At 39.4% G+C, this 21,203-nt stretch overlaps 1 protein-coding gene across 2 annotated transcripts in view; it reads right to left on the bottom strand.

Annotated features, from left to right (window-relative positions):
* The window catches only part of brinp3a.1 (bone morphogenetic protein/retinoic acid inducible neural-specific 3a, tandem duplicate 1), a 75,305-nt gene extending 58,130 nt beyond the window's left edge, over window positions 1–17,175 (bottom strand). The window contains exons 1-2 of one of the 2 annotated variants that reach the window (XM_030082545.1): window positions 17,073–17,175; window positions 16,470–16,777 (exon numbers count right to left, since the gene is read on the bottom strand). In XM_030082545.1, coding sequence (XP_029938405.1) covers window positions 16,470–16,723 — 254 coding nt within the window. In that variant the 5' untranslated portion in view covers window positions 16,724–16,777; window positions 17,073–17,175. Of the gene's footprint in view, window positions 1–16,469; window positions 16,781–17,072 lie in introns of both variants that reach the window. The other variant, XM_030082546.1, reaches the window with a different exon arrangement.
* Between the last annotated feature and the right edge of the window lie 4,028 nt (window positions 17,176–21,203).

Genomic DNA, 21,203 nt, shown 5'->3' with positions numbered 1-21,203 from the left:
GCTGTCTTGTTTTTTTTTTCCGTCTTAACCCTGCTTCTTGCAGATAAAACAAATAAAAAAGATGGATGGATGAATGTTTCTAAAATGATAAAAAAGAAGTTTGTAAATTCTATGTTGAATGAAAACAATAGCAGACTACCTGAAGTTGTTTCGAATATATATCTCACACACACATATGTGTGTGTGTGTGTGTGTGTCTGTAAAAAAACACAAAACATCGTAAATAAACACAGCATGGTAATCAATAAGGGCTAAGTGAGAGCACATTGTGTTTTATAGCTGGGTTACCCCAGATACCAAAATAACCCACTGTGCAAAACAGTTGGTTGATGTCGACTCAAAGTTATTTCAAGGACCTCCCCAAAGAGAATAGTGCAAAAACAGAGAGAAGTCCTTCATGCTCCATTCTGTAAGATAAACCAAATTACATTTAATTGGGAGGCCTTGCAAGCAAACCATAACTGTACTACTGTTCATACTGTAGCAGATTTGTATTTTCCCTTTGCAGTTTCTTTTTTTTTTTTTGCTTTTTTTTCTTTCCTTGTGTTTAATCTGATGTGACATTGATCCTTCTCAATATGCACGCATCATTAGCAACAGGGAAATGATTTTAAAATTAAGAATTGCTAAGCTTTTCTTTTGAATGGCATCAAAAGGGGGGGTTTGGGGGGGGGGGGGGGGGGGGGGGGGGGTTGTATGCATGGCAGTTGCACAGTGAGCAGTTTCCTGAAAGGCACCTTCATCATAGCACACATCAACTTTGTTAATTAAGCTACCGATGAACCCATCTCAACGAGAGACTGGCATTGTGAAATGAGAGTGTGAGTCAGATGTGAGTGAGGAAGACGCACTTTGGTGCTGCATCTTTCAGGCTTCGACCCACCACTGAGAAATCCCAGAAAGAAAAGAAAGTGAGAACACGACGGAGAAAGGGCGTGTAATAATGTGGTTAATGGCTGCTGGTTGGGAACGCTACACTGAATTGCCACCAACAGTTAATCCAACAACATCAAACAAACATTAGACCATTAATTTGTGAAAATCCCATTAAACCTGCTGAGAGGTCTTGTAAACAAGGCAGCACACTGTTTCCTCTGCTATTTGAAATTTTCATGCTTTTGACGATGCAAAGTGTTACTGAAGTGTGCTCTGCCAACACTTGACTGCCACCTATGAGCGCGGCCATTGTACCCGACTGTGTAAAAACCCCTGCAGAGGATTAGGAGGAATTCGACAAGAGACTTTTCTACCTTTGTCCCAGGAGCACACTTAAAATGCATGTCTTTGGGACCTTATCTACACTTACACAGATTTAATGCATTTTCTCTGTTTTGTTGAATTTCCTCTGAGGCAAAGATGAAAAAAATAAATAATGTATTTGGTTATAAATAAAAACTTTGGGTGATTCTTCTGTCTGGAGTTTGCTTCCACTCCATTGGGGTAGCAAAGGAGGGAAAGCAACTGGACTTGTAACCTGTCCCACCTCTTTTCTGACGGTCAGCTTTAAGTTGATCCAGATCTTCCCAACCCTTTAGGCCGGATCAAGCAGACATAGGAAATTGATTGATGGAAAGCATTTGGGAGACTTTGACATGACAGCTGAACTGACACAGGTTCACTATTTCTATTTTTTAATGAGCAACAACGTCCATCTAACTATCATGTTATTTCTTTTTCTACATGCTGCTGATCCACACTTAGATAACAGGGATTTGGAGCCAAGCTCAGCGAGAAAAACAGAGGTCACCTGTACTTATGTATACACGCTAATTTATTTATGTTTGGTTGTCAGCTCCATTACTGCACCACTTCAGCGTCATGCGTGACCTTTTGGTTTATCCACTGTAAGGTATTTCAAATCATTTTTGGTTTAGAGTGTGTCATTAAGAATCATTTTGTTTGTGCATTGTTTATATTTGACAGTGTTAAATTATAACTTCTAACCAATTTACCACAAGAGGCAGAAAAAATTAAACGGACTTAAGGCAACTTTACAAAATTTACCTCAGTGCTGCCGCGATAGGCGCTGTGGGGAACTGCAGCCACCAGCTAAGGCGGCATGGAAGCGCGCACAAACACTTTACAGACTGTCCGTCTTCACAGCACTGCACCAGGGATGCTAATGCTGTTTACGCGGTTTACTGCAAGACCACAGTGCATATTATATATAAACAAGCACCATGTCAAGCGACGAAGTGAGTCCGTGTCCACGGCGGCCATGTTCTTCCTGTTCAAGACCTGTCAGCAACGCGCATACAGCGTCAATTTACGTCACATCCCCACGATCGCGTGGGAAATTCTGACGCCGAACTGCAGCCAATTATGTGCCACACAGCCTGTATAAAGCAACAGACAGATACGAGGATGGCCTATTATTTTAGGTTTTTAATGCTTCACGGCCCATTAGCATTGAATAAAGTGGAAATGCATGTGTAGTTTTTCACAAATCTTGCCTGAAGTCCCTTTAATTCTCTCCATCAAACTGTCAGATTTTAATGGATTATTTATTGATTAACGAAAATTCCATGTAGTATCAGACATAGCTATGTAAATGATCAGTTTTATATTAATCTTATTAAATCAAAAACATGCATTTTGCAGTTTGCTTTCAGTTCTACTGTTTCTAAGGCAAAAAAGCAATCGGCGTTGGGTTCAGCTGCAAATAAGTATAATGGACGATGTTTAAGCCAATGAATGGCGTGATGCGAGTCTCAACTATTGGTCCTCCGACATGTCAATCACGCTGGAGAAATGCTTGCGTAATGCCGTCAAGCGCGCTCGTAGGAGCAGCAGAGCAGGTAGGATGGTCTGGCGCATGCGCGTTTTTCATAAAGGGAGTAACAGACGTTTGGCTTCGACTTTTTCGAGAAAATCGTCCATTACACCTTTAAGTGAGGTTAACACTGAATTCTAACAAAATGTGTCATGCAGCAAACAAAAGCAACATCTGGGATATGCCGAAATCACCGCAGCTCGTGTTTCCCAAACTGGGACGGTGCCCGAGGTCAAGGGAGATTTATGAAGGAGTTTTTTTTTTTGTTGCTCCTGGGAGTGGGTGTTTTTCATTGGGTCTTATGTTTGAGCAAATCATATATCGATGAGAGACTCTGCAGCGTTTTATTTATTTATTTTTTTTAGTAGAAGAAGCCTGGCAGTGAGTTGAAGAGCTGGGTAAAAGGTCCGGAGCTGCTGATTTATGTTGTAATGAATAAGACAAACTCTCCGGCCTGTTTCCAACATGCTGTATTTATTTGAATACTCCGCCTTACTACATAAAGCACCTAGCAGCTATTCTTCATTTCGACATACATTAACAGGTAACTAACAGCAAATTGATATGGAAGAAACCACTTAGTGATGAATGTGAATCAAGATCTGTGTAAACAGCAAATACATGGAGAAATCACATCCACGGAAAAGTAATGCCACAAAAGACCAAATGACTTCTGATCCCTTTAACCCGATAACAGTTCAAGTGAAAATGCGTTGTTTTTGCATTTCCATGTACAATATTTTGAGAATTGTGTCTGTTTCCATGGAAACAGCAGAAAGTACTCTGAGTACACAGACCTGAGTACAGAAAGACAAATTTATATTGCCATGCCGGGTGACTCTCAATTCTAAATCTACCAAGTCCCAGGAGAATCTGGACCGGGAGTCACGACACTCTTGAGGTCACCACTGTTGTTATTGTCCATCTACTCACATATGTGCAGAAGAACCTTTTATTACACCCGTGGTGCACATGTGCAACAACAGTATTTCAGAAAAGAAGCATTTTCCTTGTTTCCACAGAGCTGGAGTCAGAACGTTTATCAAAAGTTTCCACTTTGGGAGCCGCGTTTCAGAAAATTTGTGTTTTCCTTGAGTCCACTGAGATGGAATCAGTGTCTTTTCTGAAAAGTTCCACACTGGGATGGCTTTCAACAAATCACATTTTCAGATCATCATAAAAGTGATTTATCTAAGTTCATTGTTCAAACATTATGTTAAAGCATGTTTAGAATTTCTGTTCAGTGTTCTTGTTTGCTGACACATCACTATTCTAGCTACAGCTTTAGCCTGGCTTAGCGCAGTTATTCCTAACATTTATTTTATGGAAATTTGCAGACCTCATCTGCGGACATATTCACTCTTACCAATAGATGTGCGATTTTCAATTTTAACAACCTCAGGCCCACACACTGATCTCAGGAGTCTTGGTCTTCAGATTGGGGACCACTGCATTGACATAAACTACGAAACATGACACCAAAAGTTATCAGATTGGATTATATACTGCCTACAACCTTTATCTGTTACATATTGACATGATGCCCCTGATCAGAAACAAATAGGTTGTCAACATACTTTATACAGCCCTTAAAATGACCTTTTCATTGGAATCAGGTTGCTGAGGGCTGGAAAGCATCCCAACATATGAGGGATTCATAGTCACGTAAACAAGCCATCCTACTGTGAGAAATCAAAGTACAATCAAACTAGAAGCAATGCAATGCAGAAAACATAGACTATATCGAATTCCACTGAAAATAATTGTTCATGCAAAAAGCAATTCCAAAATTAGGAAGGGTTCGTGAATGTTGATAACCAACTTTGCAGTGCTCAAATATGTGAAGGCAAGTCCGAGGAGTCAGTGGGAGCAGCAACCAGGGTGCTGAACACCAAAACAAAACAGTATAAACACCAAGATGTATGCAGACCTGACAAACAACTACAGAAATATATCAGGCGTAACAATGGCAGCTGATAGATGATTGAGGCACAGGTGATGAGAACGAGGCGAGATGACTGCAAACAGGGGAAATCTGGCGGCCATATGGAGATAGAAGTAAAGTTTTTTTTTTTTTTTTACTCCTCACTTTCGATAAACAAAGTTTTAGTATTCTGGAGTGGTAAGAAAATAGTGGACTTCAAAAAAAAAGTCTCATTATTTTTTGTTTTTGTTTTGAGTGCCTGGAACCTTCATCGCCACAAGACTCAAAATATTGGAAGACCTGTGCGTGGCCTAGAATCAGTATACTGCAGAAAACCACAACTTGTCAAATGTTGATACGAATTCAACAAGTGTGGATTGCAATGCATTAATTAGTGAAGTGCAGGGTTGCTGCCATAGGAGTTTTTCTAAACCTTTGGACGGAGCCTGTGAAAGCCATTCCTGCTTCTAGCCTTTATGTAAAGTTAAACTAATCATCTGCTCAGTGGAGCCATACATGTGAAGGAGAGCAGAAGCCGTCCTCTCAGCTAACTCTTGGCAAAAAACTGAACAAATTTAATTCCCCAACATGTTCAAGTGTTTCTTTAAGGATTTAAAGTTTTAGGGGTCGACTGCAGAAGGCAAGCGGCAAAGCTTGCCATCAGTTCATGTGTCCAGACATCCACCAGTCCCTGCTTCTAAAAATAAAGTTTTCTTTTCCAGACAATTGTCAGGATTAGCACAAAAGATTAAAAAAAAACATACCAGTACAGCTATAAAATCTCTTCTGCAAACAACAAATTTCACCTATTGACTCAATCTCACATTTCAATCTATTTCCATCTACTTTCTGAAGTTATATTCACGTTTGTGCAAAGCTGCGGTGCAAGACATTCAAGTATATTGCAACAATACTTCAGATAAAGGCATTAAATCCCATCATCAGCAGCTTATCGATCAGCTGCATGTAAGCCAGCTTACTGGCAACAGTCAATACAGGTGTTTTTGCGATGACCTTATAATCTGTTATGATGCACATACGGACAAAACCCCTGCTAATGCCAATGTGTGGCTCCAGCCGAGTCCACCACAGCTAGCTCTTTATGTATCATTAAGTAAGATGTAATGTCTATATGTTCATGCATGCATGTTGGATGAAGGGAATCATTGTTCACACTTCTGTTAAAGTAGGGTCTGGTTCCACAGACATAAAACAATTTCAGCGATCATTTCCTTGACTTAAATGTCTGATTGAACTGATTATTTGATGTTACCATCCAACCAAAACGATTTTTACGACTTCGCACATCTTAAATGGACCATTTGTATGAAATCATGACTCTCTCCTTTTCCTTTTTTCCTCTGTTTCCTTCCAGACCATCTCTAGTGGCTTGTTTTTGGCAATTATTGATATTAATTTATTAGTCCAAAATATTAATTTTGGAGAAAAAAAAAGGTACTTTTTTTTCTTTTTTGGGGGAGTTTTGCTTCCATGAGTATTACTACACGGGTGATAATAAAATAAAAAAAAAAAGCAAGGGCGACTCAGAGACAGTCAGATCATGATTTGTAGGAGGTTTTACTGACAAAGATACTGCTTATCCCTTTTGTACTGCAATTTGTCATTACAGTGCCGACAGGAGACCGCTCTTCACACACAAAACAAGGAATGCTGGGACTCGCTTTGTCTCCATAATGAGGCTCACACATACTGTTAATACGTGCTCCGCATACATGTTCCAGCTCGCAGCCACACAGCACGCGCAAATAAATTAAACGTATCACACAAAAGCTACCAGCTAAAGTAAATCCTGCTACTTGTGACAATTTCTGTCAATGGCATGCTTCCATAGGCTTTTAAAGATTAGAGCCACACACTGTTGATTTGCACAATGAATCTTCATAGCCACACATGAAACACCAAAGATCAACAACGCAGCGAAATTCAGCAACAACATTTCAGTTTTATGAGTCAGTTTTTTTTACGAGTCAGTCCATATTATATATTCCATGCAGTTGCACCTGTTTAGAAAATTGCATTTGACAACATGGTATTGTGTCCTGTTGTACTGTAATACATTCTAGAGTATGACACTGTATCATCTTTTGTACCATAACATGGTTCATACCCCATTGTTTAACCCTGGATCATATGAGATCTTATCTTATCACACTGGATAGCATCTTATTGTCTGATATCTCATTGTATTCTGTCATCTTGTATCGTATTGTATCATATTACATCGTGTATCATAGTGTAATGTATTGCATCATACCTGGTGATGTAAAATACGAGCACATCATATCATATTGTAATCTATTCTATCTGATTCATCCAACAGCATATTACATTGTATCATCATCTTACCTCATGACGTATTGCATAGTATCACTTTATTAAGTCACATCATTTGTCGTTATCAGATATCAATTCATTTTATACTGTACTGATCAGCATCGCACCATATTACATCGTATCACACCCTATATTTCCTGTTATCAGTTTATGTCATATCACACACCGTGTGAAACTTCACCATATTGCTTCTTTTGTTCCATCATGTCTTATCACATCATATCATGTATCATATCACATCATATGCAATTGTGTCATAATTTTGTCTTAAAATATGACACTAATGATTTCTATTGCCTTGTGGTGTATTGCTTCCTATCGTACCTTATTCCATTCAATCACACACTGATCATGTTGTGTCCCATTGTGCTGCATTACATATGATCTGAGACCCATGGCTATGGGCCAGCCTGTCTGGGAACATAATGTTGACAAAATGTTTTTACATGCAGTTTTACAGGCTTGCATTTAATTTCCAATGCCATTACGACATGTATTTATTTTATTTTATCTTTCTCTGTTTGCAATACTGTGCTCATATCATATCTCACATCTGGCTCCTGGTTTATTTGCTCTGGTTATTCCTGTGACTTTTCTATTCTATATTTCTTTACAAGTACCTACTGCCGGTCTGATTGGTGTTTCTGTTACTCTTTCATTGCTGTTGTATTTTTATAAATCACTTTGTTAACTTTCTTTCAAAAGATGATGTACAAGTTAATTTCTTTAAAACATTACGTCACATTCTAATATAAGCAAGGTTGAGACAATAAGCCAAAATAACATGCGCATTCATTTAGCGTGGATTCTGTTATGTTTCATTTTCTAACTGCATGTATTGTAATGAAAGTCCCAGAAAAAAATACAACTCAGACTTTTTTTTTTTCATTAATTTCTGCAAACCACAAATACATGGCATTGTGAAACCCAATGTTATTAAGTCTGTAGAGCTTGAAAAGGTATGTCATTTTACAAAGCATTGTGATCCACGGTCGCCATCGGGTTTTGTTCACATGGCGCAGGTATACTCGGTACGCTACCAGAGACCCTCAAACATTACAAAAAAGCAGACTACATAAAGGAAAAAAAAAAATCTATGGACTGTACTGAGACCAGCGGAGTAGATCCATATGACCACGTTCGGTGGACCACAGATTTAAACAGCTGTCTGAAGCTGAGCTCATCCTTTATCTGTTTAGTGGAGTTAGTTATGGTGATGTTTGGGCGTCTCATTGCTGCTACCCGGGCCGTTCGGCGTGCCTTCGTTAGTTCAGACACCCAAGGTTTGCTTCCACACTGGAAATGAGAAAAATCACAGCCCAAGTCGTGGCGTTTAATGACAGTACGTTTGCACCATGTTTTTAAGTTTTTAAAAGAGAAAAACAGCGAAAGACAGCGTCATGTAGACAGAGGCCATAAACAATGTGTCAGTTTCCCACAAATGCCAGAATGTAGTACAACTTGATATTCTAATCTTAAATTAAAAACAAAAAAAAGAAGAAAAAAAAACATAAGCAAAACGAGAACAAAAGGACATATTAGTTTGGATTTATTAGGCGGACAAAAAAATGCAACTTTCTTTCAAGGTAATCCTTGCAATTCCCTTTTTGAAAGCACATGCTCAGCAAGTGAATAGTAAATGAAGTTCACTCATAAAGCACATTTTCATGGTTTCAGTAGGCCCAAGGGTCTTTGCACTTTTAGTCAAATTCACTCATTCACACTCATACAAATGCAATTGGCAACAGCTGCCATGCAAGGTCCCTCAACTAGGAGCAACCTTGGATTCAGTGTTTTGCTCAAGGACACTTTGATACAATAACAGTGCAACAAAGACTGAACCACAAAATTCTGGATGATTGGAAAAAAAAATGCTCTACAGCATAAAAAGTCATACCACTGTAAAATATACACTGATCATTATGTCACATAAAATATAGTGTTTATCAAAACTATATCATTTTATATTGGTACTTAAATCCGAAGGAGTTATAATTCTGTCCGGTATATACTGTCACCATGAATATGAGAATAATAAAAGTCATTAGCCGCAATCTAGAAATTGCAATAAGAAACTTAGTTTTCATTCATGAACATGGGCATTCAATGACAATGGTTTGCAGAATTACTGAATAATTTTCTCTGGGGATTGGGTTGCTCAGAGAAGAAAACTTAAGCTTTGACTGTTTACACAGAAAAAGCAGAAACTTTTAACGCAAAGCATTTTACTTGTCTGGACTCTAGTGGGTGTTTGTTGGTTATTTTTGTAATGACACCACACACTCATAAAGACAGAGAACAATATGATCAATACATTAATAATGGCAGGTACACGGAAATTTGTAGGGACAGACGACCAAGTTGAATTGTCATTATGAGCGCCTCTAAAACGATCAGATCCCGGGAGAGAATGGACTGGGAGTCAGGACACTCATGACACCGGAGGCAAATATTGCTATTGTCCATCTACTGACCATGTGCAGAGGAATTATTTACCACAGGTGTGGTACACATGCGCAGTGACAGGTATTTCAGAAAAGTTGCATTTTGCCCAGTTTACAGGGAGAACACATGGAGCTGTTTTCAAAAAGCTCAACCTGGGGAGCTGTTTTCAAAAAGTTGTGTTTTCAGTGGCTCTGAGCACCATTGTTGTGTAAGCGGACAACCTAAAATTCAACAAAGGCTTTGCATGTTCACTTTAGCACCTCATGCAAAACATTTGGATTTACACTGATTTGATCAATGATTCATGAAACACATAAAATCAATCTGCTGCATTTTTGAGTTTGAGGAAAAGCTTCATTCTCTGGATTCTTGTTTTAACAGTTTTAAGTCTATTTTAGTGTTTAAAAATTTCAGTTTTACCTTGTCATAGCATTATCGATCATCTTTGAAGGCATATAAATAAAGTTGCTATATTTTGTGAATTAAGTTTCAAACATCAAAAGGGCCACACAGTGGTGCAGTGATTAGCGCTCTTGCCAAGGTCCTGGGTTGAAATACCAGCCGGCGCCGGGGGCCTTTCTGTGTGGAGTTTGCATGTTCTTCCCGAGTGTGCGTGGATTCCCTCTGGGTTCTCCGGCTTCCTCCCATGGTAAAAAAAACATGCATCTTAGGTTGATTGATAACTCTAAATTGGTCCTAGGTATAAATGTACGAGTGAATGGTTGTCTGTCTATATGTGTTGGCTCTGAGACAAACTGGTGAACTGTGGAGGGTGGACCCCACCCTTGCCCACAGCAACTGGGACTGGCTCCAGGCCCCTCGACCCTGTGAAGGACCAAGTGGGCTGGATAATGAATGGATGGATTGAAGCTAAAAACATTGACTGATTTGTTTCTTTTTAATTTGATGATTGTATTGAGATATTAAAAACAAAAACAAACTGTTCTGGGTGACACATGCGGATATATTTTCTATTTTCTACATTATATATTTGGGAGGCTCGTGTGATTTTTTTTGTTGTTAGTTTACACCTTATTCAAAAGAAACTCGACTGTGCAGATGCATTCTAGTACAAAATCCAGCTGACATTAGTGGGATGAAACATCACCTTCAATAACAACTTTACTTACTTCTATTTTATGAGCGTAATTCTAACTATCAGTGGTATATTTACTCAAGCAAAAACACTCAAGAGGAGTAATTTCATAAGCACTGCCCCTGTAAACCTCTGGCCCCAGTAACTTCCCATCACACACTTGTCAGAAACCATAAGCTCCGCGCTGGCTGAAGTCCTCGTCACTGCCGTTGCTGCTGGTTATCAAGAAGACGGGACTGCTCAGTTTTTGTCCTCAAGACACATTCAACCTCTGACTGAGCACGACAAACAGACTGGTCTCTTCCATGGTTCGCACTGAAAGGAGTTACTCAGGTATTTGTGCCGAAGAGGAAAGTGCAGTCTGGAAAGAAACTACATTTCACTTGTGCCGTTCCTGGATATGTTTTGTAATGTGTTTGCAAAAAGCTTTACCACAATAATTCCCTGACACTAATATATTGATTATAAACAAACAAGACCATTGCCTTGAGGATCAACAAGAACTGCAGGCAAATGCATTCCACAATGTGTACCACAAGGTCAGATTTGATTTGGTTATGTAAGTCAGAAAAAGTGAAGAGGCAAAGGGGGGAAATGCTGGAATGTGTTCTGAATTTAAAGACACAGCATCAACAATAAATGAAGCGTGAAATGAACCAACTGGATCCAATCATCTATACTTTATTGTGGGTAAACCAATGAAGGAAAACAGAGGATTTTTAATTTCTTTAAATTGCTTGACATGATTTGTGTTTGTATTATTATTTTTTTTTTCATGACAAAAAAAATATATGAGTGAAATGAAAATGTAACCCAACAGAGGTGGCAATTTATGTAAATTTCATAAGTGTTGAACCTCTGTGTTTGGGTTTCGAATCCGAAACATATTTATTATAAACGACTGGAGATATATTCATGCTATTCTGTCCCACTGTCATGACAGCACAGACTAGCTGCCATGGAGAGGCTGTCAGCCCCTCACAGTTTGCCTGAGCGAGGTATGATTACCTGCCGGGGGAGGGATACACCCCACCCCCGGACAGAACACAAGTCTTGTTTAACTCTTCAGTTCACTCAGTAAAGTCTAAATATCACTCGGTTGAAAACAAGTTCTATAATTTGGTTAAAACAAAATTTGTCTTGCTTTAAAACAAAAAACAAAAAAAAACAAAAACAAAAACAAACAAACAAAAAAAGATGTGCTTGTCTTAAAGCATATTTTAGTTCTACAGCTACAGGAGGTCTCTAAAAGACAACTCTCTTGCAGTGGTCTTCACATTTGCGTTGTCTCCGGTGCATCATTAGATTTAAGTCCAATAATTCTCACTAGAGCCTGCAGTGGTAAAGCTTTCACACTCTATCTATGGCTCTTTTGTATGGCAGCCTTTCATTTTTTCAAAACACTGTAGATGCCGATATGCATAACCTATAAGTCACTGAGCTGCAAGGTAACAAATGATAAATTAGTTGGACCATCAAAAGTAATGCTCACTACTCAGCACAACTCGAAAATGTATAGAACACCCAAACAGTGAAAAGAGCTACTATGCCATTTTTCAAAACAGGAATTTATGTTGATTTGAGAAATATGCACATATTAATAATGGCCATACACTATATTCATTACATACATCAAAAGTTTCATATTTCATCCTTAACCATTAAATAATTCATGTGCACCCTTAGTGTTTTTCCATGGCTCACAAAAGCCTTGTGTTGCATTGCAGTGCATTATGTTATTATGTTACCGTTCTCTTTTTTTTCCTGCTCTCCTCTCTTCATTGCTTTTTCATTGCGGTTGTATACCCATTTATTCCGTTCCATTTCATAATCTCCTTTTAAATGTGCTTTCCCATCAAAAGCATTCACAACACAATAGCAAAGTCATAAACACGAGGACGGATAAAGCTCAGGAAGACAGAGCTCAATGACAGGTATTGTAACATCATGCCTCTGCAGCCCATCCAATCCGCAAACATGTCTGCATATAATTGAAACACTAATCACTCCATAATTACAAGAGACGACTCCTTACATCAAATGAAGTCAATGTGATAGCCAGTGGGCTGACAGGAGAAAAGAGAGGAGAAAACACAGGAGATGAGGCGTGATATAAAAGTTATGGCCCATGAAGAAGAAGAAGGGAGGAGGTGACATTTTGACTAATATGCTACTGTCTGTGGCTATGGCTCAACTACACCCAAGGAATCTCGAAGTAGGAGCTTCTCTCATTTTCAGTCAGAATTTCACAACACCACAACCTTCTAAATTATTCAATGAAACATGCCTTTGTTCATTTTTACACCCATTTTGACCCCTCATGCACATGTAAGCAGGAAGTGCAAAGAAAAAAAAGCCTTCTACCTCAAGACCTGATTTAATCCTGCGTTATCAGTGTGAGCCGCTTTCAGAGTGAGATGAAAGCCACGGAGCTGTCGTAAGATTTGATTCTCGCCATGATGAGAGAAGCAGAAGAAGAAGAAGAAAAAAAAAGTGAACCTGGAATAACGGCCAGGTGTTTTAAAGTTGCCATTATAGCTGATATAACAGGTGCGTTTTTTTGCAATCACAGTAGAAGTAATACCGCTAAGTGCCTCTCCGCCGCTTTGTCACTGCTTTTGAATTCAGTGAATTGATTTTTTTTTCCTCTAGTTATTTCATCAGACCTTGAAAAAAATGTATCTCACTTAGAGGATATGCAGTCCAAAAAAATCACATCTTCTCTTCTTTATATATCTATATTTATCTATATCTATCTATCTATATCTATATCTATATATATCTATATATATATATATATATATATATATATATATATATATATATATATGTATGTGTGTGTGTGTGTGTGTGTGTGTGTGTGTACATGCATTGTTGCAGAGTACACCACAGCGACAGAAAGCTGTGATTCTCCAAGCTCTTTAATCTGTCCATTTAATGCAGTTCAGAGACAACATTTTAAAAAGTGAAAATTAAGCACTTTACAGCTTCTTTTCTGGACAGTTCCAAAAAAAAAAAAAAAAAAACAAAACAACAAACCCTACAGTTTTATTAAATTATTAAAATTAGAAATGACTACAAGTCGATCCACTGTAGAAGCCAGCCAGTAGGGGGGGATAAAACAGTGGCACCTCTTTCTGTAGCCACTCCAGCTCCCCCAGGTCTTCCCCTCGTCCCTGACTCCCTCTCTCCTGCCCCTTGACGGGAAAGGCCAACTGAGCTCTGGGGAATATTTATGAGCGAGGGAGAGCAATTGGTTTGAGATCATTCAACAGAGTAGGCAGGGAGGGAGGGAGGGAGGGAGACAGCAGGAAGAGAAAAGACAAAATGAGAAATAGAGACATCGAGATAAAGGCAGGAAGCCTTTAGACTTTAATGTCTTCATTTACCCGTCTTTGGGCCTGATAATCATTCAAAACTAACTGATATTTTCTTGTTGTCTGTGTTCATTATGCATGTTCCCAGTCTCTGTGAAATCTGTGTGAGAAAAGCTATCATAAGTGAGAACATTTTGGCTCCTCCACAGTTCCACATGATGCCAGTTTGTGCATCGTTATCCAAGTCTAAACCTCAGTGGTGATGATTCAAGAGGCAATAACGGGACTTTTACTGACCCATAAAGGGTTGTAAAGTGTCTGCAAGAGGCTGTATGGTGTTGTTGATCAATACAAATGACTCAATGAATACTTTGCCTGGATTTTTGGCTTTCAAAATTCATGAGTTTGTTGTAGATCCCACCCCAAAAGAGGGAAAAAGACAACAGCGTAACCCATAACAGTTTGGAGGCACTTCTGATCTCTTCAGTTCTCTCAGTATCCTCGACTGCTCAGCAATGCATGACAATGCTGGGTATACAAGTTATTCTAAAGCCTCATAGGCATTATTTCTCAAGCCAAGGACAATATTTGAATGTTATTTTCTGTTTCAACGCAATGCTTCACCTTTTTTATTTGAGTGCCTGTATAATTTTTTTCTTCTTCTTCTGCTCTCTAATTAGCCAACAGGCTGTTATTTTTCAGCGGAAAACTGAAAAGGCCACCGTAGCCCAAGGGGAAAGGATGGTTATAGACTTGTCAAGTGTGCATTTCCAGATATTTGCTGATAGAGGTCAGTAAAAGTCATGGAGTAGGTTATACAATATACCATCTAAAGAGCTTGGAACTAAAGTTTTGGAAACAAAAGTGAAGATAAAACATCTGCAAAGTGAAAGATTATTCTCATGCATGCAAATTATCCCCTCAATTTGCATGCATTGGGTGGGGAGCAGAAGGTGGAGGAGGACAAAGAGACAAGAAGGAAGAAATATCGGTATGAAGACATCCCGAGAATTGGAAAAGAGACGCCAGTAGAGAGGCAGTGAAGGAGGAAATGATGGATGTGGGGGAGCCAACAGCGCTACATTCTCTATCTTTGCCTGGCATTGTCACCCCTGTCAGCTGCTAAATGCCAGTGTCAGTCAACCCTCTATTCAGCTGGCAACAGCTCCTCCACTGCGCGACTGTGGACACTCCGACATCAATGTCATCACCGAGTACCAACACACTTACCTGCCACACTAACAATCAAACGCACACCCCCAGTCACTATCAGATATAGTACATGTTATCTTCTGTCAAAGTGTAATGCTGTTTTTTTGGCTTTTAACAAAACTTTAACAGCTTTGAAAAGACTGGAATTAGTGAATAAACGTTCAATGTGGGGTTATCTATCCTGTTTAGGGTTCAAAGTACCCCTTAAACTTCCTTGAACATAGAGGACCATCTCACATAGAAAACCTGACAGGAATGTCATGTGAATAAAATCAAATTAGTATGGTAATTTGTGGAAAAAGTGGAGAGCTATAATATGATTTACACACTGATACAGAAGGCGTCACCCTTTCATAATGCAATAAACGTGTGTACGGTTGAACCGCTGCAATATTTCCTTTATGAAAAGGTTCAAACTTGGAGAAACACTATCACAAACAGACATCTACACTTGCATAAACACAGACTGCCAACAATAAGAGACTGCTGCGCAGAGTTGAGATTTATGGCTCCTGCTGCTGCATTTTTTCTTTTTAATCCATCAACTTCATGTTAAATTTCATGTGTAATAAATTTGCCAATCTTTTATTCTGAGATGCAAGACTGAAAATTGTTGACAGAGTGAATTTTGTTTTTTTTTTGAAAGAACATATTATGAAGGATGCTGTGTAAGATTTTCTTCCAAATATTCATATGAATCTACTTTATTCATGAAAGTTCGCGTCTTGAAAAGCGGAGCTTTCTCTTTACTTTCAGTTTTGTCTCAGAAAAAACTGGGAGGAAGAAAAAAATTACATCATACATCATTGCAAGCTCTCAAACAATACCCTGCTGCCTCTAAGCACACACCCACTATACTTCACACCACACACTTCTGAAGCCATCCTGTCTACACACTGTCACACATCAACAGGCTCAGTCAGATATCTGTTATGTCCCGCTGCTTCGCCCAAACCCTCCTGCGGTATCTTCACTTTGAGTTTCCACTGATATGCAGCACTCTGAGAGTTTGTATCATACTCCAACCATATGTCTCAGCTGCCCGCAAAAAGAGGAAGCAGGCAGTTGCACCCAAAGAAGCTCAAATCCATACAGAATACACGCAGAGATTTCATGTGACTGTGAAACTCCACTAAGTAATCTTCTCAACAATTTGCTACCTATGAAAGCTGCTTTTTTTTTACAGTGTAAACAAAAGAATGGTGACATCTAGTCTCTATAGTTTCCTCTATATCTTTTCACACAGCCACAACAATCAGAGCCTAATTAGGTGCACAGCTTGAATAAATCTATTTTAAGCATTGAGGAACAAATACACTCCTGACAGTGTCATTGACAGTTTCTCACCTGTAAATCTTGTACTTGGTGGTGAATCCTTGCTGGTAGCGCTCTGTGAAATCTGCAAACTCCTGAGAGTTGTGAAAAGGACCCTTATCCGACAGGAGCCAGCCCAGGGGCCCAGTGGAGCCACTGAAGCCAGCCCCGACAGAGTCCGCCCCACTGGACCCGAGTGATAACCAGCTCTGGAGCAGGCTTAGTGTTAACCACTTCCATAGAAACATGAGGGCCGTCAGTCTAATGGAGATGCACAGGCCACTCATGCTGCTTCCCCCGACCCCGGTGACTCCTCATTCTCCTTGCACTCCTGATGGATCCTGCTTGGAAGAAAAAGAATGGAGAGGAGTGGAAGCAAAGAAGATGTAATTCAAATAAAGTACAGTGCTGCTTTAGAATAAGGAGAGATGCATTTGTAAAGCTCTGCTTTGTAATTCATGAAAAATTAACACTTTTTTTTGCACGCTACTGGTATAATAAAGTCATTAATTAATTTTTTAAAGTTGTGTTTGTTTTTGTTCATCCAAATAGGTATGCTACGATACCGTATGGATACTACGGTATGGCTGACTGATTAATTAAGTGAAATACTATTTGTAACGGTGTGCTTTTTACCTTATTCGGTGAGTGTTGTGATCCGTCACTGTCCGGAATTAGTCTCCACAAAATCCCCGGAAAAGACCGTGAAGTTGAGTTCGGCTGAGCGCACGGACGAGGCGACATTAATAAAGCATTTTTTTCGAGTGGAATTATCGCAGCCAAACACAAAAAATGAAAAAAAAAATTAAAAATTAAAACAGAAAGCCTATCAAAAGCAGCGCAGCATGAGGATAAAAACAGAGGATGACATCCGACCTCCTCAGAGCGTACTCATCTTTTTCACACTTGTATATTTCCAGCGGAGAGACTGAGACGCGACGCACAGTAGGCGCTGTAGGTCCACTTCAATGGAGTGAGTCGCAGCGGACTCGACGCTTCAAAGAGGGTCAAATCTTCCAGGTAGACAAATTATTTAAACACACTGATACAGTTTGGGCTCGGCGAAAGCTGCGGGGACAGCCCGCATGGGAGACGCGTGGTGAGCCGCTTTCCTTTAACTCATATCTGCTGCTGATTGGAAAGACGCGCTCCGAGGCGCACGCAGAGCGCACGGAGAGCCGCTGCTACTGCCGCTCTCTGCTGCCGACGATGATGATGCTGGCGGTGCCTGGACTCCCAGCGCACGGAATGTGTGAATGGCATTCCGGGCGCACTCTCCCTCCCTCCTGTACCATACCGCCGCAATTTAATTTATTCCAGCAGCGAGCGCACTCCCGGTTGGCTGAGACGTAACTGGAGGAAGTGCGAGTAGGAGGTGTTCAGAAAGGGGGGGCAGGCAGGCTGGCTGTATGAGAGAAGGGTCAGTGGATGCTTGTGTCTTGGAGCCAGTTGTTTCTTCTTTTTCTTCTTCTTTTTTATATTCTTTCTCTTCTTCTTCTTGTTTTTTCCTTTAATTCGGGGGGTGGAGGGTGGGGGACTGAATAGAAGACGCAGATTCAATACAAATTAAAGACAAGACGGAGAGAAAAGAGGAAACCAGACTGAAATGTCAGTTTTAATCAGTCGTCCGCCTTTGTGTTTACGTCTGATATGAGTTGCGTAACGCTGATGATAAATGGCAAAAATAATTTACTAATAAAAAATGGGCACAATAAAGCCTCTCTATCAAGGAAATTGCTCTTGGAGTTAAAGGATATTTGGGAAAGTTTAGGTAATAACAGACAGAAAGAGATAAATGGCTTTCACAAGGGAATTCTGTGGAATAAAATTAATATTCCGGGCCTTGATTTCGAGTCAGTACAGTAAATGTAGATAGTTAAAACGGATCTTATCTGAATGTAAGTGAATCCAGAAACTGTTTTAATTATTTAAATAATGTCTTTAATGATGATTGTGGTCGCGATGATGATCATTACAATGAGGAGGAAGAGGAGGACGAGATTCAGCCCCCCTGCAGTTATTCTCGTTATCTTCTGTGCCCCTTCCTCCCTCTTCTTTTTTTTTTTCTAGCAGAATAATCATCACTTTCACCATCAGCAAACTTAATTAGATCTGCTCTATCCGCGCTCCATCCGCGCGCCTGTGCGTCGGACACTGAGCGCGGATCAGAGGCAGAGAGCAGGCAAAAAAAGGGAGGGGTATGTGCTGCCTTTCAGCTTTTTCTGTACACGTTCAAAGGGAGGTTTTATACAGGGATTGGATTAGAGAAATGAACACCATTGAGTCGCGAGATTCACTGGCTCCTAAACTCAAAGAGAAGCTGAAATCCTGTGGCACAGCGACTTGCAGATTCTGAAGTGAGAGAATGAGTTGATTTGTCACGGTTTCATCATCATGTCTTGAGACTGGGTGTCTTTTCTTCTGACCCTGCCTTGCAGCTATGGGGACTTTGTGAAGGACAACTACCTAATAGGAGCAGTGTTTGGTCTATAGAGTTATCAGAGGACTAAGGGTGCCTCTGTTTGTCTGTTTTATTATTGCAACCTTGAGCTTAACATTTAAACTCGGCTTAGAAGTTCAGATCAAACAGTTCTTGAAGTTTTAAAGGAAGGCACCCTAATGGTGAGCACTCTTCCCTTACAGCGAGATGGTACTGGTTTGGAAGCCTTTCTGGGTAGTGTTTGCAAATTATACCTTTGCATGTGTGGGTTTTACTCTGATATTCTCCCACAATAAAAAAAAAAAGAAAGAAATTGCACTGAGATAAATTGATGACTATATTGCAAAAGAAATGTGTGTGGTTGTCTATATGAGCCACATGATGGACTTGTGACCTGCTTAGGGTTATTATTTGTCTTCAGTCAGCTCCATTACTCTGCAACACCATGAATAAAGCAGTGGATGGATAGGTGTGCTCCAACATCATGTTTCAGGACTGTATGTCATTGTTTCTGACCCTGCTTCTCAGCCTTTGCAACTTAAATTGTCTCAGCTTTACATTTAGAATTTGACATTTATGGCTGGTTTGCCAGTGTTTTTTGTCACTCACTTGCAAAGTTGTAGGTTTGAACCGCATTTGTCCATATGTTAAGCATCCTTGAGTAAGACACTGAACCCCAAATTGCTCCCAGTGAATATGCATGGCAATCCACTGATGTGTGAGTGTGTGTGTGAAAGTTTGAATGCAACATTTTTCTTGAGGGACCCAGTTTTTTACAATTGTAAACCTTGGCGACCACCATCATACCCTGTACAACTCCCACAAAATTTGAGGGCACCTCATAAGGAAATTATATGGAAAACACACTTTCTTTGTTGTATTCTGAAATAATTAAATCATTTTCTAGAAAGGTAAATTCTTTGGGTTTATACACCATCTCGGGGTGTTTGTTGGAATGGTGCTGCTTCAGCTTACACCTTTAAAGTTGCTTTCAATCAGCACTAATTTTGTATATTGCTTCTAAAAAGCCACATGTCACATATTGGTACACTTTTTTTTGCTTGTTTAACTGATTCATCATTTTCTGTAGGCTCACACACCACTATTTCTTTCTCCCAGTGCTTACACTTTCAATGCAAATGCTTCAACTTTATAGTTTTGTTACATAAATAAACTGAGTACAGACTCAACCTTTTTAAGACTGAAAAAATGGTGTCCTTCTTAAAATCAAGATTGAAGAAAAAAATAGAAATATCTGTATGGAGAAGAACTCGATTACTTGAATAACTTGCATATAAAAACAAATATTGCACATGTTTCTTTTTAAACACCAAAAAATAAAAATAAAAAAGATACACATGAAATGTAGAATGCACAGAGATGCAATGTGGTGACAGGAGGCCAACCTGATGAACTTTGAGGTCATATTAAGCAATGTAATAAAGTGCAAGACGTGCTTTTGTATTGTGTTTTGCTATTAAGGTCATTATGCATTACTTTGTTTCAAGGATTGCTGTTTATTTTTAAAGTCCCTTTTTATCTGGACTAAATCAGATGAAATACAGGCAGATTCAGCCAACATATGTAAGAAGTTACAACACTGTAATAAAAAGGCATCTAATTGTGCCAAAGGGTAACCCTAATAAAATCCACAGCAAATTCAGAGCGATTTGCTCCAGTTTCTCACTTGAAACAGCAAAGATGATTATTTCTAACAATAGATGAAATGACAGTGCATGATGAAAGAAGTTAGTTACTAATCCGCAAAGACTGAACACAAAAACCCATTCCTTTCACTGCATTTTGAAGCCTTGCTGCTCAGTGTTTCAGTTCCACATTGCATATTTTTATGGAGTCGATGGACGTCACATCTGCAAGGTTCAAATTAGTCACACACACACCGCCATGCCCCCCCTCCCAGAAACTGTATGACGTTAGAACACTTCAGACATAATCATACATTTTACTTTAGTGCATCTGTTTGTGACACTTGATTTTTACAAAGAATCGAATTTGCGACATTTTACTGTGACATCTTCAGTTTTAGCAGTAAATTATTACTCTATTACTCTGATAGTCTAGTTAGTGTTATTTTCTTACTGTAAAAATATCCCCTCAGTACAACAATTGCATGTTTGCTTGAGTTTTCAAGAGGTGCTCTGGTATTCTCATATGTTCCAAAGAAAATATTAATTTGAGGTCAATTATAAACTCAAGGTTTCAGTTTGGTGAAAATGCGATTGTGTTGTTTCTTATGTGGTTCTCTTGTGTTGCACTGCCAGGGCATCCAGGGTAAACTCTGCATTTCCCATATTCAGCTGGGATCA

Source organism: Salarias fasciatus, chromosome 23 (assembly GCF_902148845.1).
Source record: "Salarias fasciatus chromosome 23, fSalaFa1.1, whole genome shotgun sequence".
In the NCBI taxonomy this organism is placed as follows: Eukaryota; Metazoa; Chordata; class Actinopteri; order Blenniiformes; family Blenniidae; genus Salarias; species Salarias fasciatus.
The sequence above is the reverse complement of the archived record's forward strand: the minus strand, read 5'-3'. Positions and strand labels throughout refer to the sequence as shown.